Source organism: Ursus maritimus, unplaced genomic scaffold, assembly GCF_017311325.1.
Source record: "Ursus maritimus isolate PB19 unplaced genomic scaffold, ASM1731132v1 scaffold_21, whole genome shotgun sequence".
In the NCBI taxonomy this organism is placed as follows: Eukaryota; Metazoa; Chordata; class Mammalia; order Carnivora; family Ursidae; genus Ursus; species Ursus maritimus.
Window position 1 is genome coordinate 51,969,836 of NW_024424564.1, and position 18,691 is coordinate 51,988,526.

The following is an 18,691-nucleotide window of genomic DNA, read 5'->3' on the forward strand; positions in this document are numbered from 1 at the left end:
ATGATACAGTGTTTTGAATTAAAAACCCAAGACACACAACTTGAAGTGCAGGTGGCAACAGCTAGCTGTAAGGTGGAGAGAGCGAGCTGCGGGGGACGACGGGCTGCACGGGGCGGGGGGGGGCATGGGGGGGCATCCATGTTGGTATTTGATGTGATACCAAGGAAAGAAGATACTTGGTCTCCCTTTTTGGCTTCTGGCTTTCTGGAATTTCTCCCTGTTGGCTGGTGGCCTCCTGCAGAAACCAGACATCAAGGATCTGGCCCCGGAGCCGGGAAGAAAGCAATGCCCGAGCTTTAGTGGGAGGACGGTTCTGGGGTCGGGTGAACTCCGAGGCCTATGAATGAGTTCTGTAAAGAGCCAGAGGCTGTTCTGGGTCAGGGAGGCAGGAGGTGAGAGCGGCTGCTGCTGCAGGGGCTTTGCTGGCAGGCAGAGGCCTGTGGGCTGAGAGGGGCCCCGCACATCAGGACCCAGAGTCTGGTTCTACCTTAGGTCACATGACATCTGCAAGCCTCTTGCAATTTCCAGGGTCACTGTGGTCTTCACTTGTGCTTTTTCCTTTGTCTGAGTGGCTTTTCCATTTTGTTCCCACCTGGTGAGCTCCTCCTACCTCCCCGGGCCTGCCTCCTCCTTGCCTCCTCCTCCTCCAGGAAGTCCGCCCTGACTCCTCCCTCCCCTGCAGTTCATCGTGGCCTCCCCAAGCTCTGCAGGGCACCTTGTATAATTGCGGTTGTTCTCTGTCCTGCTCCGTGAACCCGGGAGCCTCCTGGGGGCAGGGCACCCCCTCAACCACTAAAGGCACCCCCGGGACAGGTCAGAGCCTGATGCTGTTTGGTTCTGCATGATCTTGGGTGCTGGGCCACTTTCTGCGCACACCCAAGCCTGGCTCCTACCGGGGGGCCAAGTTAGTCAGGGACCCCATGGACTCCAGAGATAGCCCCCCAGGCTCCCCGGGCTCTTCAGTCTGGGAACTGACGTCTCAGAGACCACTGTGCAGAAGAGCTCCCAGCTCCATCAGCATGGCTCTGTCCCCACTCTTCGCTCTTCGAGGGGCAGTCCCCAGACCGGCAGCGTCGGCCCCTCCCAGGCCCAACCCAGATCACACACATCAGAACCAGCAAATCTAACAAGACCGCAGGGGACCGAACGCCACTGAAGTTTGAGATACACAAACAGCCATCTTCCCAGACCAAGTCAGGAAGTTTCCCTCAAGCTTGGAAAGACTGAGAGGCCACGGGGGCTGGGCAGCCTCCTCTCCTCCTCACTGCCCCATCACACACCCCCCACCCCCACCCCAACTCTTCAGGCCTCTAGGTCTGACCAGGGCCTGTGACCTCAGGGAAGGTTTTGCAGGATGAATAAGAGTGTTCCCCAGGGAGGGGTGCATTGGTAAGGGCTGGAGGGGACCAGGCCTGCAGGGGAAGGACTGAGGCAGGACGAGGCAGGAAGAGGCAGTTGGCTCAGAGTCCTACTTGGTCCTGGGAGACCTGGAACTGGGAGATCTGGCTCCAGCCCACAGACTTACTGTGTGGCCTGGGCAAGTTGCTTCCCCTCTCTGGGCCTGTTTGTTCATCTGTAAAAGGGGATAATTAAACTCATTGCACTCAGTTCCCACTGCAGGAGTCACGGGGGCCAGCACGTGGAAATAATTACGGCGGGCTGTGTCTACATGGTCCGTGCGGCCATGGCTCCAAGCGGCTCCCTGTGCAGGTCAGAGGGAGGCAAGCAGCAGCCTGAGGCTTCAGAGAGAGCAGTGGGGTGGGGGGCACCTCGGGGGCTGGGGTTGGGGAGGAGAGTGGAGGCTGGGGTCCCGGGTGGGCATTCGGTCCTCATGATGGCACTACAGGGTCAGGTGGTGATTGTCCCCATTAGACAGGTGAGGAAATCGAGGCTCGGGCAGGTGAAGCAACCTCGAGGGGTTAAGCTGGGATTCAAGGCAGGCGTGTGTGCGATGCCGCTGCTGGTCCCCCTGGGCCCGCAACCACAGCGAGGAGGGGCACGCATCCCAGACAGCAAGGATGACAGCGCAACACCTCGGGGACCCTCCTGGCAGCCGCAGGCTAACAGCGCGATGTGACGGGGAGTCCGGCGAGTTCGCTGAGGCCACGCGGAGCCCTTGGTGGTGCCCCAGCCGCCCGCTCTTTTCCCCTTTAGGCCACAAGGGCCCCTGGGGAGGGCAGCAGCACGGAGAAGCGGAGAAGCAGAAGCGGGCCTGAGGGCTGGTGTGAGCTGACAGGTGACAGAGGGGCCACTCAATCAAGCAGCATCTGCGGCTCACCCACCGTGGGCCGTGAGCACCAGGCGCAGAGGTCCCTGGGCTTGGGTTCTGGCTGAGGGAGAGCGTGGCCTGACATCAGTGATGGGATTTGTCACAAGGTGGGAGGTGCAGGGCCAAGGACAAACCAGGGGGAGCGGGTGGTGGGCCTGGGCCCGGTGGGTGGGGGCTGGGGGGGGGTGTTGGCTGAATGCTGAGTGGGAAGAAACTGAGGGAGGGAGGGGAAGGGAGAGAGGGGAGGAGGGGGAGGGAAAAGAGAGAGAGAGAAGGGGGAGGGAGGATAAAAGGTAGGGAGGAGGAGGGAAGGAAGAGGGGAGGAAGGGAGGGGGAAGGGAAAGGAAAGGGAGGGAGGGGAGGAGGGAGGTGGAGGGAGCTGAGCTGCAGCCCAAATTGTGGGTCCTGCTGCCCTGACAGCGTGAGGAGGGCAGGGTGACCGAGGTGCTCCCTGCATTTGGCCGGCAAGGGCAGCAGGCATGTGGGGGGGGGGTGCGGGGGGGGGATGGTGCTGCCTGAAACAGAAGGGCACCCAGTCTGCACTTTGAGGACGAAGTGAGCCAGGGGAGCGGGAGAGCTGAAGGCCCCACTCCTCCCCCCCCCACACAGGCCAGCGGCCGGGTGGCTGGAATGGAGCATTTCTGGAGCTGGAGCTGGGTGGCATGTGTCTGGGGCCACGGAGTGGGGGCTGGGCGGAGGGGCTGCTTTTTCAGTGACAGCTGGGAGACTGCCTCAGTCTTACACACCAGCCGGGTTTCTGACTGGAGGCTCCCCCTCCCCCCATGGGCAAGACCCCAGCAGAGAGGCTACGGGCTGTAGGGTGCCACTCAGCCCTGGGGTGGGGCCCTGCCTCAGTCTCCCCTTGGCTGGGTGACCTGGGTAGGCCAATGACTTCCTCCGAGCCCCCAAGTTCCCACGTCTAAAAATGGGGCACAACATCCTTACCCCAGCAGGCAGATGGGAGATGACAAAGTGGCATGTGGCCGGCACGTGGCTGGCCCATGTGGGGCGCTGGGTGAGTGCTGCTTGGATCTCCCCATCAATCCTGGGGGCAGGACCCCTACCCACCCGAGAAATGAGCATGAGCATTGACAACATGGGACCAGGCGGCGGGTCAAGCCCCTCCCTAAGCATCCTCCCCTTTAATTCTCAAGACGGTTGTGACCCCTGGGAAATCTTCATGGGGAAACTGAGGCATGGGAGAGAGAATGACTTGCCCGAGGTTGCAGAGCCGACGATAGGTGCACGTGGCTCTTGGACCCGGGTGGTCAACTCCAGCCCCAGACGGATGTGCTGCTCGCCGTCATGCCAGCCGTGCTGGTAACACTCAGAACAACGGGCTTGTGGCTGCGACACGTGGGACTGGGGGTCCAGCCGCGTTCCAGTCAGAACAGGACAGGCAGTCTGGCAGGACTCTGAGGCCTGCTAGCGGTCTCAGCTGTGGACAGGGGCAGGAAGGGCCGGAGGGGCCACCAACCAGAAAGCCGTGAACCAAGGGGCAGGGTGGCTAGTGTCCCCAGGGAGGACACACCTTAGGTTGTGGGTGAGGAAGGGGAAGAGCAGGGCCGCTGGGTAGGGGGGCAGGAGGAGGGCACTGCTGGAGAGAGAGCTGAGTGGTGGGGTGCCTGGCTAGAAGGGGGCACAGGACCACAGGGGAAGAGCAGGGGAGCAGCTGGCAGGATCTGTGCCTGAGGGGAATGCGTGTCCACGATGCCGGGGAAGCGCTCAGGGGGCTGTCTGGAGGACCCAGAGTGACAGTTTGGGCAGACGCCAGCTCTTGCACGAGGGAAGCACTGAGCACAGCCCACCCCTGCCCCAACCACACCCCATGCCACCTGCGGACACCCCGGTGGCCACACTCACCACTGCTCAGATCTGCCCTGGCCGTGCCCCCCGCCCTCCATGCCACTGGCACCGCCCCTAGGCTGTGTCACAGCCTTCTGTCCTTCCCCGGTGGTTCACTCATGTCTTGTGTGTCACTTGTCTCTTGTCCCCAGCACCCGGCACAGGGCCAGGATGGGGTGGGGGCCGGTGGGGAAACAAGCCCCAGTGCAGGAAGATGGGTACACACACCATATCCTTCCTGCTGCACTCACGGGGGGTGTAGGGGTCTCTGTCAGCACAGAGGACGGTAGTCTGATCCCCGCTCCACCAGCAGCTGGTGACCTTGGGGAAGCCACTTCACTTCTCTGCCCCCGGCACCGAGCCCGTGGGGGTGCAGCACGACTTAGAGACGGCAACCACCATGCCGGGGGCACAGCAAGTGCTCGATAGATGTTGCTTGAACCATGAGCTCCCGCCAGGAGGCCAGCAGGTGACGGTCACGCCAGGTCCATCCCCTCTCCCCATGGTGGGTGCGGTGGAAGCCCCTTGCCCAAGGTCACACCGGGTGTCGAGGGCAGACAGGATCTGGAAGTCACCAAGCGAATCCTCTATCCCGCATCACATCCTCACAGGCTTCTGAGGATCCGTTGTGCGAACACTTCTATGGTTATGGGAGCACCCTTCTGAGTCCACAATATGCGAACCAGGGGGGACACGAAGCCTCCGAGCTCCGAAATTAAATGTCTCCCACTTAGACAGCAGGGCTCAAAGACCGCGGGCTCAGTCTCTGGTTTGGACTCAAGGCACGAGCCCAGCAAGGCTGGCAAGCCCTTTGCTCAGGGAGGCATGCGGCGTTCCAAATGGGGGAGAGAAAACCATAGGTCACGTGGAAGAATCCCAGCTCTCAAAACACTTGGCCACATTTGGAACAACGTTTTCCAAAGGTTCTCAGACTCTGGTACCTCAGGCACTACCCCCAGAGTGTCCTGGTCAGGGGGCTCTGGATGAGACCCAGGAATTAATTTTGATAAACCCCAGGCGGGTTTGCTGCCAGAGACCCACATTTCAGAAAACCCCACCGCTGGGGCCAGGTCTGTTTCATGGTCTACGGCTCTGCGTGGGTCTGTGCCTCTCCCCCCTACTCCTCAAGCGTCTCCACCCACTGCCTTGCTGTCACCGGGAGCCCAGTGCAGGGGAAGGACCCAGGGGACTGGCTCGGTGGGCATTTGTCAAGCTGAGCTGAACAGGGCTGTGTTTCTGTCTTCTGCCTGATAGATGGGGCAATTATCCAACCAATAAGCTGATTTAAGTGTATCTTATGAATTCTTTAAGTCATTCATTATTGAAAAGGTCACTACTTCTAGCTCTTTATCGATCATTAATTGGATGGGTTGCTTCTCCAGTGAGGAAGCACCAATGGTTAACCGGGCGCCTACGAGGTTAACAGACATTTCATTTTACCCTTAGGGGACCCTGGCAGGGGCCACGCTTACCCTCCGCTGCTTCCTGAGGACTGGAAGGTCAGCAGGGCTGAGGTAACCTGTCTGCTCGCAGAGCTGGTAAATGGCGGAGCTGGGACTCGAACCCAGGTCCAGTTTCCGGCAAAGCTCACAGACTCGACAGTGATCACTGTGCTGAAGATTTGTGCACGTGCTGGCAGGTGGGCTCTGGGACGGATCTCGCAGCCTGCGCTCAGGCTTGGGATATTCCAGGATGATGTGCCCCACGCCCCATGTGCCCAGCTCAACCTCCACAGAGCCTCTGAACCCCAAACCTGCCCTCTGGCTGGCTCCTGTCCTTTGTGCGGGCCTCCCTCACAGAGGGCTTCTGCTCCAGAATGTACAGCCCTCCTCTCTCCGTCCCACTGGGCACTGCCCAGGGACGGTCCGTCCTCCCCCACCTCCCACCGGCCTGGGACTGGGCAGAGACGAGAGTCACAGTAGAGAAAGTCAGGTCTGAACATGCAGCCAGGCTACTAGGCTAACCCCTGATATCCTCCGCCCCTCGCTGCCTCCCGTCCCTTCCCCTGAGCCATCACGAAGCAGTCTGCCTGCAATGCCTCAGACGTCCTTACGAGACTCAGTGTATGTGAACATAAGGAACCAACCCAGAAATACGCTTCTTTCCTAACTTCATGCTGAGAAAGCTTATCCACCAGCCTCCAAATACCCATTTGCTTCATTTGACCGTGAAAACTTGGAAAGCCATCCAGTTTCCCCTTTTGCCTTGGCTGCCAGGAAACTCACAACTCCATGAACTGCTCAGCGGCAATCACTGCCGCACCAGTCTCTAAGTGCAATAAAACTGGCAAGCTGGGCTCCCAAGCTCCGTCTCCCCCTCGCATTTGACTCTCGCCCAGGCGCATGTTGTCACGGGCAACTTCAAATCCCTCTTGGCAAATAAGGTAAGCAAACGATCAGGAAATCAAGGAGCCGAACACGGCAGCAATAACGGCCCGTATTTTCCAAGCTTGGCAAAGACAAGTGATCCACCACGGCGGCCGGGGCCTTGATCGCAAGCACTCACCAGGCAGACGAACTCTGGAAGGTCATCAGTGGAGGGCTGTGAGCATCTCCCTGCAGCGTGTGCACGGCCTGGGGGGCTTGCGGCAGCGGGCCTGGGGGAGGCTGGGGCTGCGGGGCGGGCTGCCCTGGCCGGGGCGGCCGGGCAGGGTTGCCCCACCGCCGGGGGTCCTGTTTCATCCATCGTCCGTGGATGCCCCACCGCGCCAGGTAAACCTTGCAAATGTCGTAGTTCATTGCCGAGTAATACAAAAGATCCAGGACCAGCAGCAGCATCACGAAAAACCCATAGATCCACACTCCCAGCAAGGCGGTGTAATTGCTGGGGGAAAAGAGAGACAGGCGCTGACGGGGAAGCGGACAGCAGCCCCCAACGACAGACTTAATCCACGGGGCTACTGCGGGCTCCCAGAGGGGTGGGGCTGCACCCCCCGCTGCGGGGTGGGGAGTCCGGGCTCCACTCCTCACACCCACCCTCCACTTCCTCTCCTCCACCTGCCTGATCGCCACCTCTTAGACCCTTGGAATCCACTCCCCTGCACCCTGACCCCTGGAGCATCTCTCCCAGGATCCTAGTGAGGGCGGGGACCCCAGTGGGCCCCATTCCGTTGGGGGCTTTGGAAGGACCTTCACCCTCATTCATGTCTCTCCCAGCATGGCAGCTGCTCCTGGACCAGCCAGCTGGCTTCTGTGGGTGTCCCCACCTGCTTGCCTCCTGGTTCCTTGCTTACGCTGCTCCCCCACCCTGGGGTGCTCTCCTGCATCCCTTACCGCCTCCTCCACCCTTCGACCCCCCTACAGCTCCTCTCTACTGTAGTGGACCCAGGGCAAATGCGGGACGTCTGTTGTCTTAGCACAAACCAACCCAGTTTCCTGAGCCATAAACCCCCAGCCCTCAGCATCCACGCTGGGCCACCTCACACCCCCACGTGCTTCTGGAACCCAGCTGGTGCCCCCTTTGCACCCAAGGACAGCCTCCCCTTCAGCCTGCTCCCTCTCGCCCTTTCTCAGAAGTCCAGTAAGCAGAGGTGGGCTCAGCGTCCCTCCCCACACCCCACACCCCACACCCCACAGGACAGTCACTGGTCCCGGCTGTTCCACCAGCCCCTGCCTCCACCGCTCCCCTACCCTGCCCCCCTGCATGGTTGGGGCTCTCAGGTTCCCTGACACAGTTTCTCGTGTTCATTCACCAGCATTTCCCTGCTGAGGACTGCTCCATCGTCTAGAAGTAGAAATGAGGGTGAGTTTTAGGCTGCTGGGCCTCACGGCTCCTTTGGAAGCCTGGCTCCCCACCACCCCGTCCCTTCACTGAGGAGCACGTCCCACTCACTCAGACACTGGGCTTTTGCACGAACTATGCCTTCTGCCTGGGCAGCTTTTTCCATTTTCTTGCCTCCTCCCTTCCCTGCTGGTTCCCACCTGCCCCTCTTGGACACTGCTTCCCCCAGGAAGCCCTCCAGACAGGCTGCCCCTCCTGCTGGCTGGGCTGGGCCGGGCCCCTCCTCTGGCCCAGAGTCCCGAGCGCCTGTCAAACCGAGCACCCCAGCCCCGGGGCTGGGCTGTCTGGGTCCATCCGTCCCCCTCCCAGGCCAGGGTCTGAGTGTCCCCTGGGTGCCCAGGGAGGGCTGTTTCCTGGGCTGGCCGGTGCAACTGGGATTGTAGTGCTCCGAACTGACTGCGGCTGTTTAAAGGGACCGATTTATTAATCACTCAGACGCAGCCTCCGTCTGCTCCCTGCTGCGGGCGTCTGCTCAGGGATGTGTGCGGGCGGGTGGCGGACAGGAGGCGCACTGCAGACAGGCAGAGCCCGTGTCCAGCCTCACCGCCCCTGCTCACGAGGAGGGACCCTCCCCCCAAGCTCCTGCCCAGACAGGGCCCCTTGGCGTCCTGGGTCCCCACGGCAGATCCCTCTAGACCCTGCCTGAGGCTGGAGAGCCCAGGCCCGGAGCCAGGAGGCCTGGTCCAGGTTCCTCCCTGGTCCAGCTTTGCTGTGTGGCCTGGGAGAACCCCTGTGTGTCTCTGGGCCTGCAAGAGATGGTTTCAGTTCACCCCCGCCCAGCCTTGGCCTCAGCAGTGAGGCCGGGACTGTTGCCCTCTGACCCCTGGGCCTGGGGCCAGGGCTGCTTCCTTTTGCTCCCTTGCACTCTGCCTGGAACGCCGTCCCTCCCCTTACATAGCCAAATTCCCCCCACTCCCGAAGACTTAGCTTGGGTGCTTGGAGGCCCCTCGAGTGGGCAGTCTCTGGGTATCCAAGCCCTCGGCATGGAGCAGTCATCGGTAAGAGCTCAGGGCTCAGTATCTGCTTGAGGGGCGAGGCACAATTCTGTGTCTGGGCCACCCGCTTTCCTTTGTGGGGCCCCACCTCTAGCCACCACCTTCATGAGGCCTGCAGCAGTCTCAGGGGCTTGTTCACGCTAAGGTGTGAATGACTGACAGGCCCCAAGCTGCCTTACTTCGAGGGGAGGCTAGCTTTGCCTGGATATATCTGGGTGTGGAATTTCTGTCAGGGAGCAGAGGCTGGCAGCCCGGCCGGGCTTGTGGAGGCAGGAGTCCTGGGGTGGACGCCCACATGGCCAGAGGAGGCGAGCCTGGCTCCAGGCCCCGGCCCTCCTGCTTTTCCCAGCACCCTCTCTCCAGGCTCCCCGGAGCCCCCACGGCATTGCTGCAAGCATCGGGCCTCTTCCTGGTGGTTCCCATGGCAGCAGCCTCAGGGCTGAGGGAGGGGAGTGGGAAGGGGGAGGCAGGGCAGCTGTGTGCAGATGCTGCCCTGCAGAGAGGGAGACTGTGACGCCAGCCGGGGGTGGTGGCTGGGCCGCAGCTGGGCCTAGAGCCAGCAGGACTGCGAAGTAATCAGAGTAAGGAAAGCGGCAAGCAGTGCGCGTCGCTCTGCGCGCTCCATACGGTAGCCCGTTCGGCACCCTGAGCAAACACATAAGGAAGTGTTGCTGCTATCGCCACCAGCCCCATTGGATGGACGGGAAACTGAGGCTTGGAGGAATGAAGAGACTCATGTAAGATCTCACAGCCATTAGGTGGAGAGCCAGGATTTGAACTCAGAAGCCTCGCTCCAGGGCACACGTTCTTAACCACGGCACCGTGCTGTCCAGGGTGGCTGCGCCCAGCCTCTCAGGGCAGACGAGTCACCTCCAGGCCTTGGTTGATGTGGCTTCTCCGCCTGGAACTCACTCCCTGCCTCCTGTGCACCCATGTTTCAGCTCAGCTACCACCTCCTCCAGGAAGCCTTCCTTGATGTCCTCTGTTAGATTCAACTCCTCCCTCGGGCTCCCAAAGTCACTGGGTTTCCCAGAACACAGTGTTGTCTTGACTGTTTCATAGGACTGTTGGCTCCCCGGGCTCAGAGATCCCTGAGCCTAGGGTCGGGGTCCCACGTATCTTTGCGTGCCTGGCACTCGGCGCAGGGCAGCTGCTGATGTTACTGAAGGGGACACACATGGGGTGCTGTGGTGAGCTGGTGACATTGGCAGCCTTGATATAATTAGCGTCTCCACTAGATTTTACCTCCTCTCTCCATAGTCACTAAGTTACTAGCACCGCCAGCAGTGAAGCACGCCGGTGCCCCGTGTTTCTCAGTCCCTGCAACGATACCGTGAGGGCACAAATGGGCCAGCCTGCCCCATGCACAGGCAAGGAAATGAGGTCCAGAAAGGCCAAGTCCCTGCCAGATGGGAAGTGGCCGCACTGGGATTCAGACCCAGATCACCTAACCCCAGAGTGTGCTGAATCTTGGGAAAACCCCAAGGCCACGTCTGGATGTCCAGGGCGGGATTTCCTGCAATTGCGTGGCATGCCCACTTGTCCGGGTTCACGCCGTACCAGGACCTGAGGACCTGAGGACAGATTCCAGTCCCTGCTTCCCAGAGCATTCTGCATCTCAGCATGTCACGGGCTTTGCGTGCATGCGTGGGCACTGCTGGGCCTGCGGGCCTCCGCGGCCGGCTGCTCCAACTGGCGCTCGGGGGATGCAGACTGGTGGTCTGCTCTCCCTGTCCTCCCTGCTCAGAGAAAGGAGGGGGCACCTGCAGGAGCTGCTTTGTTCGCTGACTCCCACTGCCCTGCAAGGGAGCCCACACGGGAGGTTGCAGCTGGCTGGAGAGCCCAGGCCACAGACACCATCCCCAGGCAGCTCTCCTGCCTTTCTCGGCCTGCCCTCCCCGTGGTTGGCCGGCTGGAAGCATTCTGGGTTTTTTAACTTAATTTTAAAAATGTGATCTGGAAATTAATTCCATCCAGATGCAGGGGTCTTTGTTGTGCGTATGCATATGTTTTGTAAAGGGCAAAAGATAAAACGGAGGCTGTTTTATTGGGCAAGATGTGAAGCCAGCCAAAGCCGCAGATAGCAAATTTTCAGTGTGTTTCGGAGTATTTATGGATTCAAATTCTTTCGGTGTCTCCCAAGCGATAAACAAAAACCTCTGTTGGAGAAATCTCACAGAATACCTACTGGTAACAGGAGCAGGTACGGCTGCAGGAGGGGGTGCTGTGGCCAGGAGGAAGCCCCCTCCGCCGCTCATGAGCCGTCCCTCCCTGCAGCGGACGGATGGAGGAGGTGAGCTGCTGAGGCCATCAGGCCAGAGCGGAACATGGGCTGCAGGGCTCATGGCGAGGCCAGCGCCGGCTGGGAGGGGGCCACGGCCCCTTGGCTGACCTCATCTACGCTATCTGAGCCCACTCACAGGGTGGCCTGGGGGTCAGTGTGACAAGCTGGTGACCCTGGTGGTGACATTCTGGGTCTGAGACGTCAGGGCTGCATGAATTCAAAGCCCAGCTTTACTCTCCTCATCTGTAAAACAGAGGTAACAATCCCCCTCCTTGGGGGTGGTATTTATGGGGCTTAATGAGATAGCACTGGGCCAAGAGGGGAAGGACGCTGTGAGGGCTGGCTCCTGTGAGTCAGGCGCACAGGAATGCTTAGTTGATCTTGGCCCAGAGAGGCCAGGCAACATGCCTGAGGTCACACAGCAGGATCAAGGCTGTCCCAGGCAGTGGAGGAGCATGGGCTCTGGGCCAATGAAGGAGAGTCGTGACTATCAAAATACTCACCATCCCTCCCCACATCCGTCCCCGTGCCTCTCCCCACCCTGCTGGTCACAGGCTTGGCCAAATGATGCACTTTGGCCAATAGAGTGTGAGCAGAAGTATCGTGGCTGCTTCTGAGCAGAAGTCCAAGAGCCACCTCGTGGTTTCACCGGTGCTCTTTTCCCTCTGCCATGGGGACATCCTGCCCTAGATGGGATGCGCTCCGTCCGCCTGGGTCACAGAAGGCTCCAGGCACAGAGCTGCAGGGGACCCCAAAGAACATGGAGTGTGAGCCCAAAATAAGCCTTTGAGTCTCGAGCCGTGGGGACCTCTGGGCCACTCCTTACCTCCACATAACTGACCCGGGTGGCTGATGCACCTGTCCCCAACCCTGCTCTGCCCCGTGTGCACTGTGGGACTACAGGCAACTTTTCACCCTCTCTGAGCCTCAGCCCTGGTGTAAGGGGGCCAGGGGACCTTCTCCATAGATAACACCTCTACGTGGATCAAAGGAGCTAGTGAGGACCCTCGCACTACAGTGCTCACGAATGTCCATTTGGCTCCCTCCCCTTGGCTTGGCAGAGTGTATTCCGATGAAGAAACATCATGATTCTAGAACCTCTTCAGTCTTGAGAAGGCTGCCAGTGTATATGCAGGTTTTGTGCCTAACAGGGATTGACAGGGTTGAACAACAGATAAGAACATCCAGAAGCTTCTGACCACACTCAGGGGCTGCACTCAGAGGTGTCTGGATGGGGGAAGAAAGCCTGCGGGACAGGGCCCAGGGCTCTCGGGGCCTCAGGCGCTGGGGAAAGGAAAGCTTTTCAGGTGCCGCCAAGGGAAGAACGATAATTCATCCCCTCCATCCTTGGAGGACCCTTCTGCCTTCCTAGAATCCTCTCCCATTCTCCCCGTCTCGCAGCCCACCTGCCCAGAGAAGGAACGCCCACCCACTGCACAGGACTCCGCCCCATGCCACCTCTGTCCCCGGGGAGAGCCGACCGTGGCCCCTGCTGGCTCAGGGCTCTGGGTCTGGGTCACCTGGCATGGGAAGGTGTGCCGCACCCTCTCCGGGACACCCAGGGCCTCTGCCTGCACGGCGGGACGTGGGCCTGGTGAGGCTGCTTCCTTCTCTCTGCCTGCGTTTCTGCCAGGCAGCGAGAACCAAAACAAACCACTCTGTTCCTCCAGAAAAACACAAATAAATAAGTCATCAGAAGCGCTCTCCTTTTCCCTGTCACCAGCCCTGCCCCCTCGCTGATTCACTGGCGGGGTGGATGAGGTGGGTGGGTGGCGGGCGCCCTGGCTGCCAACGGACCCCGTGCATCTTCACGAAGCCCAGGAAGGGTCACTGCTACCCTGGGCCGTCTAGACGGGCTGGGGGCCCATGCATGCCACATGGTTCCCCTTGTCCCTTCATCCTCAGGCTACAGGGAACCCTGCCTGGAAATGCTCATTCCTCTGGACCATGTGGTGGCTCCCACCTTCTCCACAAGTTCTGGATGCAGGGAAATCCGGCACCGTGCCTCCCTGCACGAAACACAAGGACGGCGGGTGTGGTACAGCCTGGGTGAGGAGCAGAGCCCAATGATGCTGGGGTGGGCACAGCCGCTCTCTGGGCCTCCGTCCACATCTGTGGGAAGGGAGGTGGGGGAAGCGCGGTGGAGAATAACAGGGAGGAATCCCTCCAGAGCAGCGGTTCCCAAGCGGGGCAATACTGTGCCCCACAGTCGGCAACATCAGGAGACGGGGCTGGTTGGCATGGCCGGCTGGAGGGGAGAGGCTGCTCCCAGTGTCTCGTGGGTGGTGGCGAGGGAGTTTGCTAAACGTCTAACGCACAGGGCAACCCCCACCCCCCGAGAAAGAGCCAGCCCCAGGTGTCAGCGGTGCTGCAGTGGGGATCCCCGCTCTAAGGGCCTCCCCACTCAGATCTGCCTCCATTGGTGGAGGCCCAAGATTTATTAAAGCAGCCTCCAGACCTGCCTTGGCTCCCGGCCCCACCCCTGACGGGCTGCCTGCATCGGGCAAGTGACACAACCCCCCCCCCATGCCTCATCATCCCCGTGTGTGATGTGGGCTCCGGTTGGGCCGTCAGGTGCCCTCAGCGACACGGCAAGGAGGGAGCTGAGCACTGAGCCAGCCCTGTGCCGTGCACTCCATAAGTGCTTTCTGAGGTTTAAGAATCAGAACTAAGCTAAACTTCCTCAGTATTTCCATTCCTCTCCAGGGGAACGGCTTTACTGTAGGGCTGAACCCTTCCTCTCAGCAACCAGGCCCCACGGTGCTGGAATGATGGAGTATTCTGTGAGAGATCCTGTGGAAATGTGCAGATTATAGAAACCTGTGGGCTTCAAAACGAGGATCCCAGACACCCGTCGCCAGAGCCTTGGAGAAGTCTGCTTGCCTTGCCAAGCCTCTGTCTTCCGTCTGGCTTTTGGCCGGCAATGATAGCACTCTGGGGTCCTAACCCCAGTGCTGGCACCACTCTCCCCCCTCAGGGAGCCAGTCTGTGGTCTTATAAAAGGCTTGGGTCAGATTCCAGGCCCAATTCCAGCCCTTGTGATGGACAGGACTTGCTGAACGACTTCACACACAGAATTATTCTAAGGCCTGAGCAGATGGCAAGATATTCAGGGGAAGCACCCATGCATTTGAGGAAGGAAGGCTGGGGAGTCGGCCTTGGTGGGAGGAGGGAGATTTGGATGATAGTCAAGGAGTCTGCATCTCCTGCCTGACCAAAGGGAAAGGAGATTTCCCGAGGAGCATGGCACAGTGGCAAAGCATTCAAGCCCCAACATCAGACAGACTGGGGCTCAGCCCCCCCAGTGGTGCCACCACTCCCTTCCACAGTCACTCAACAAACCCTCCTTCCTAGGGGACTTTTCCTTACGATGAAAAAAATATAGCCAGCCAAGAGTCAGCCTCAGGCTTATTGGGAAAATATCTGAAGCAGCCCAATTAATATCAGGAAGAAGAGAAGAGTGCTTGATAATTCCAAACATCTTTGGAATTTTAGAGGTACCAGCCAAGATGATAGGACAAGAAAAAGAAATGAGGCCCAAAAACTGGAAGGAGATAAAATTATCATTGTTTGCAAATAGCATAATGGGAAACTTAAGAGATTATCAACTGAAAAAGTATAACAAAGGTAAGAAATTTCAGTAAGGTGGCTGGGTATAAAATTCATAGGTAGAAACCATTAGGTTTTGTCATCTAAACAAGAGTCGGTTGGAAGACATAATGGGAGAAAAGACCCTATTTATAATAGCAGCACACAAAGAAATAGGTAGGAACAAGTACAAAAGATACGCATACAATCTCTATGAAGATCATTCCAAAGCACTACGAAAGGAAATTTGAACAACTGGAAAGACAGATCTTCCTCAACTTATGTTGCAGCTATGTCCCAATAAGCCAGTTGTGAGTTGAAAATATCGTAAGCACGCACTGCATTTACTACACCCAACCCACAAACCCCACAGCATAGCCCCGTGGGCCTTACACGTGCTCAGAGCACTCACATTAGCCTACAGCGGGACAAAATCAGTTACTGCAAAGCCCATTTGATTTTCAAGTGTAGACCATGTCATGTAATTTATTGAATACTGAACTGAAAGTTAAAACCGGAATGGTTGTCTGGGGACAGAAAGCTTGCGAGTATGTCCAATATCAAGCCTCAGGATTGCCTGGCTGACAGGGAGCTTTGGCTCGTGGCCACCACCCAGCATTACAAACAACACTTGTACTGTATATTGCTAGCCTGGGATGAGATCAAAATTCAAAGTATGGATTCTACATATCCCTTTCTTATCATCATAAGGTTGAAAAGTCATAAGTTGGGGCGCCTGGGTGGCACAGCGGTTAAGCATCTGCCTTCGGCTCAGGGCGTGATCCTGGCGTTATGGGATCGAGCCCCACATCAGGCTCTTCTGCTATGAGCCTGCTTCTTCCTCTCCCACTCCCCTTGCTTATGTTCCCTCTCTCGCTGGCTGTCTCTATCTCTGTCGAATGAATAAATAAAATCTTTAAAAAAAAAAAAGTCATAAGTTGAATCATTGTAAGTCAGGGATTCTCTGCACTGTGTTCTTGGATTCAGTATTGTGCAAAGTCCATTCTCTTTGAATTAATCTATGAATTCAAGACAATCTCAGTAAAAAATACTAAGTGGATTCTTGAAGGGGCAAGACTACACAAGATAATTCTAAAGTTCATATAACGAAAGAACTAGGGGAATAGACTAAGGAGGCATTAAAACATATCAAAAGCCACAGTAGTCAACTGAGTGAGACACTAGTATATGGACAAATGAAAGCATGAAAATGTATCAAGATCTATCCAGAGGCTCAAATCTAGTATATTATAGTATATAAGTTTGCAGTTTACATCAGTGGGGGAAAGATGGACAATTCAGTGAATGATATTGGGACAACTGGCTACCCATTTGGAAAAAAAATAATGCGGGTGGATTCCTACCTCAAAACTTATATCCAAATAAATTCCTAACAGATCAAATATTTGAAGGCAAAAAAAAAAAAGAAAAAAGAAAAACCATAAAAAAAGTAAAAAAAAAAAGAGAGAGAGGATTTTTAATGATCTCTGAGTAGGGAAAGCCTTTCTCAGTCTGATACAAAATCCAGAAGATATAAAAGAAATGGATCCAATTTGATTATATAACAAACTAAAAATTAAGCATGAGATAAAAGCATCACAAATTGAAAGACACATTGAGAAAGTATTTGCAACTCATCATATTTCTTTCATATATAAAGAGTCCCTGTAAATAAACAAGAAAAAAGCCAACAATTCAATGGGAAAATGGCAAAGGACATAAACGGCTAGCTCACAGTAAAAGAAATACAAGTGACTCTCAAACATACGGAAAGATGCTTGGTTTCTTTCACTCATGAGAAGAGAAATGCATGTTGTTTCAATCCTGCACGCCTTTCCTTAGCATATCCCCACTGCTTTTCTGCAGGGTAAATTTCTCTTTCTTTACACTCTTGGTCCCTTCCATTAGAGCCTTGGTCTCTTGTGTTTTAATCACCTTAAGGAAAGAATATGCATGGGATTGATCTCGGGGTCAGAACCGCCAATCGATATCTGTTGCACAAATAAGGAAGGAAGGAAGGAACGTGGATTCCTGGCCCACGCCCCTTCCGTGCCTCTAAGCCTTCCAGTCCATATCCTCTACTTCACTTCACTTCTGCCACAGCCCTGGGAGGGGGGTATCGTGCCCATTTCTCAGAAGAGAAGGCTAAAGTCAGAGGACAGACAGGCCGGAAGACCTGTCACCTGAAGCCTTTTCCAGAATCCTTCCAGGCCCACGGGTCCTGCTCTGGTTATCCGACAACCTCCCCAGGGGATGGGGTGACTAATGGGCCCCTGCCATGACGGGGGCCCCAGCGCGGTACTCACTTGTGCATGTAGCCCTCGGAGCCGGCCGTGAGGTTCGCCTGCATCACCGCCTGAAACTCTGTCTCGTTGCAGCAGTATTTGAAAACTGTGTTGTTATGGTGACAGCAGAGAATGAAGGTTTTGTTGTCCGAGAGCCGGGGGCAGTGGAAGCCAAAGTGATAGCGGCCTTTGTGGTCCGTATAAGGCTCACAGACCCGGAAATGCGCCGACAAGACTGGAAAACAGAGTCCCCAGGCTCAGTAGGGGGCTTCCCCAAGCCCGCTGCCCTGGGAGTCCACGAGCGCCGGGACGGGGACCCTGGTCAATCTGTTCTAGAACGCTCCTAAGCCTCTTCCCTCCCCAGGAAGGCCCTGTGGTCCAGCATGAGTCTCCCCTCTGCCAGGAGGCTGGCTCTGGGCTGCTGTCACATCCCAGACCTCCCTCGACACCAGCCCTGCTTACACGGTGTCCCCCAGATAGGGCTCCTTGTAGGCAGGGCTGCATCTTAAGCCCCATGGGGATCCCCTCCAGTGGCTCTGCACATAGCAGGCACTCGACTAGGACACGATATTAACTGAGCGCCTGCCACACACGTCATACACTGCATCTCATTTAACCCACTTGGCCAGCCTAGCAGGCAGGTCTGGGATCCCACTCTACAGATGGAAAAACTGAGGCTCCGTGATCTGTCTGAGCTGGTAAGAGGTGGCAGAGGGAATCCAACTCAAGCCTGCTTAGGTCTGAAGTCCAGCCCTCTCCACTCCCGTCACCAGCTTTAATAACCTCCGTTACCGTGTGGACTGGGGGCAGGCCCACCGACAAGCCCAGGATCCCTGGCTAGAGAGCAGCATGGGTGAAGGAACTGGGTCCCCCTCTCGAAGGAAGCAGCATCTCCCCAGTACCAAGGCTTCTAGTAAACCAGCGCCCTAGCCCCAGGGGTCCCCAGGGCCCTGCCTTGGCCACCCCCACCTCATGGTCACAGAGCTGCCCTGGCTTTGGGCCCTCCCTCCCCTGGCTCAAGAAGGGAGGCCGCTATTCAGCCACAGAGGCTGCCGCAAACCCAGGACAGTATTTACCAGTCGTGCGGATGGTGATAAATAGGAGCGAAAGCCTAAGCAAATATAACAATGGAAAAAAACCTGGAGCCCGCTGTCTCCGGCTTAATTAGTATCTTCATAAAAGGGATCGCTGTATCTAATTTGTATCGCTGAAAAGGGGCTTCGTCGGCTGAATACATTTCTCTAACCACAAAAGCTCTGGTTTTGCACAAGCTCCTCAGCTAGTTGAAAGCTCTGTGTCTGCTGAGAGGTAATCGGACAGCAGCCCACACGGTTCCCTGTGCGCCCGGGGCTGCTGGAGGGGAGCCCCAGCGGCGCTGCACTGGCCAGTGGGCGGACGGGCCTCTCGAGCCGGAGCACTGAGGCTGGCTTGGGTGGCCTCGTGAAATCCTGTGCCCAAAGTACAGCATCCTCTTTCGTGGGGACAGACGTGACCACTTTGGGAAGAGGGTCCCAGAGTTTCAGGGCTCAGGGGAGCCCTCCAGGGCCCCTGCTCAGCCTTGACCTTGGGAAACAGAAGACCCTCCTGTGGGGAGACAGGGGTCACTAAGGATGTCCCATCCTCAGCGGGGCACGCCCCATCTCAT

The 18,691-nt window shown here is 57.4% G+C and overlaps 1 protein-coding gene across 1 annotated transcript in view; it reads right to left on the reverse strand.

The window, feature by feature from the left end:
- SHISAL1 (shisa like 1) overlaps positions 1-18,691 on the reverse strand; it is a 42,050-nt gene that overhangs the window by 21,206 nt on the left and 2,153 nt on the right. The window contains exons 2-3 of the mRNA XM_008702903.2: positions 17,068-17,281; positions 6,620-6,937 (exon numbers count right to left, since the gene is read on the reverse strand). Of these exons, the coding sequence (XP_008701125.2) occupies positions 6,620-6,937; positions 17,068-17,281 (532 nt within the window). The remainder of the gene's footprint in view (positions 1-6,619; positions 6,938-17,067; positions 17,282-18,691) is intronic.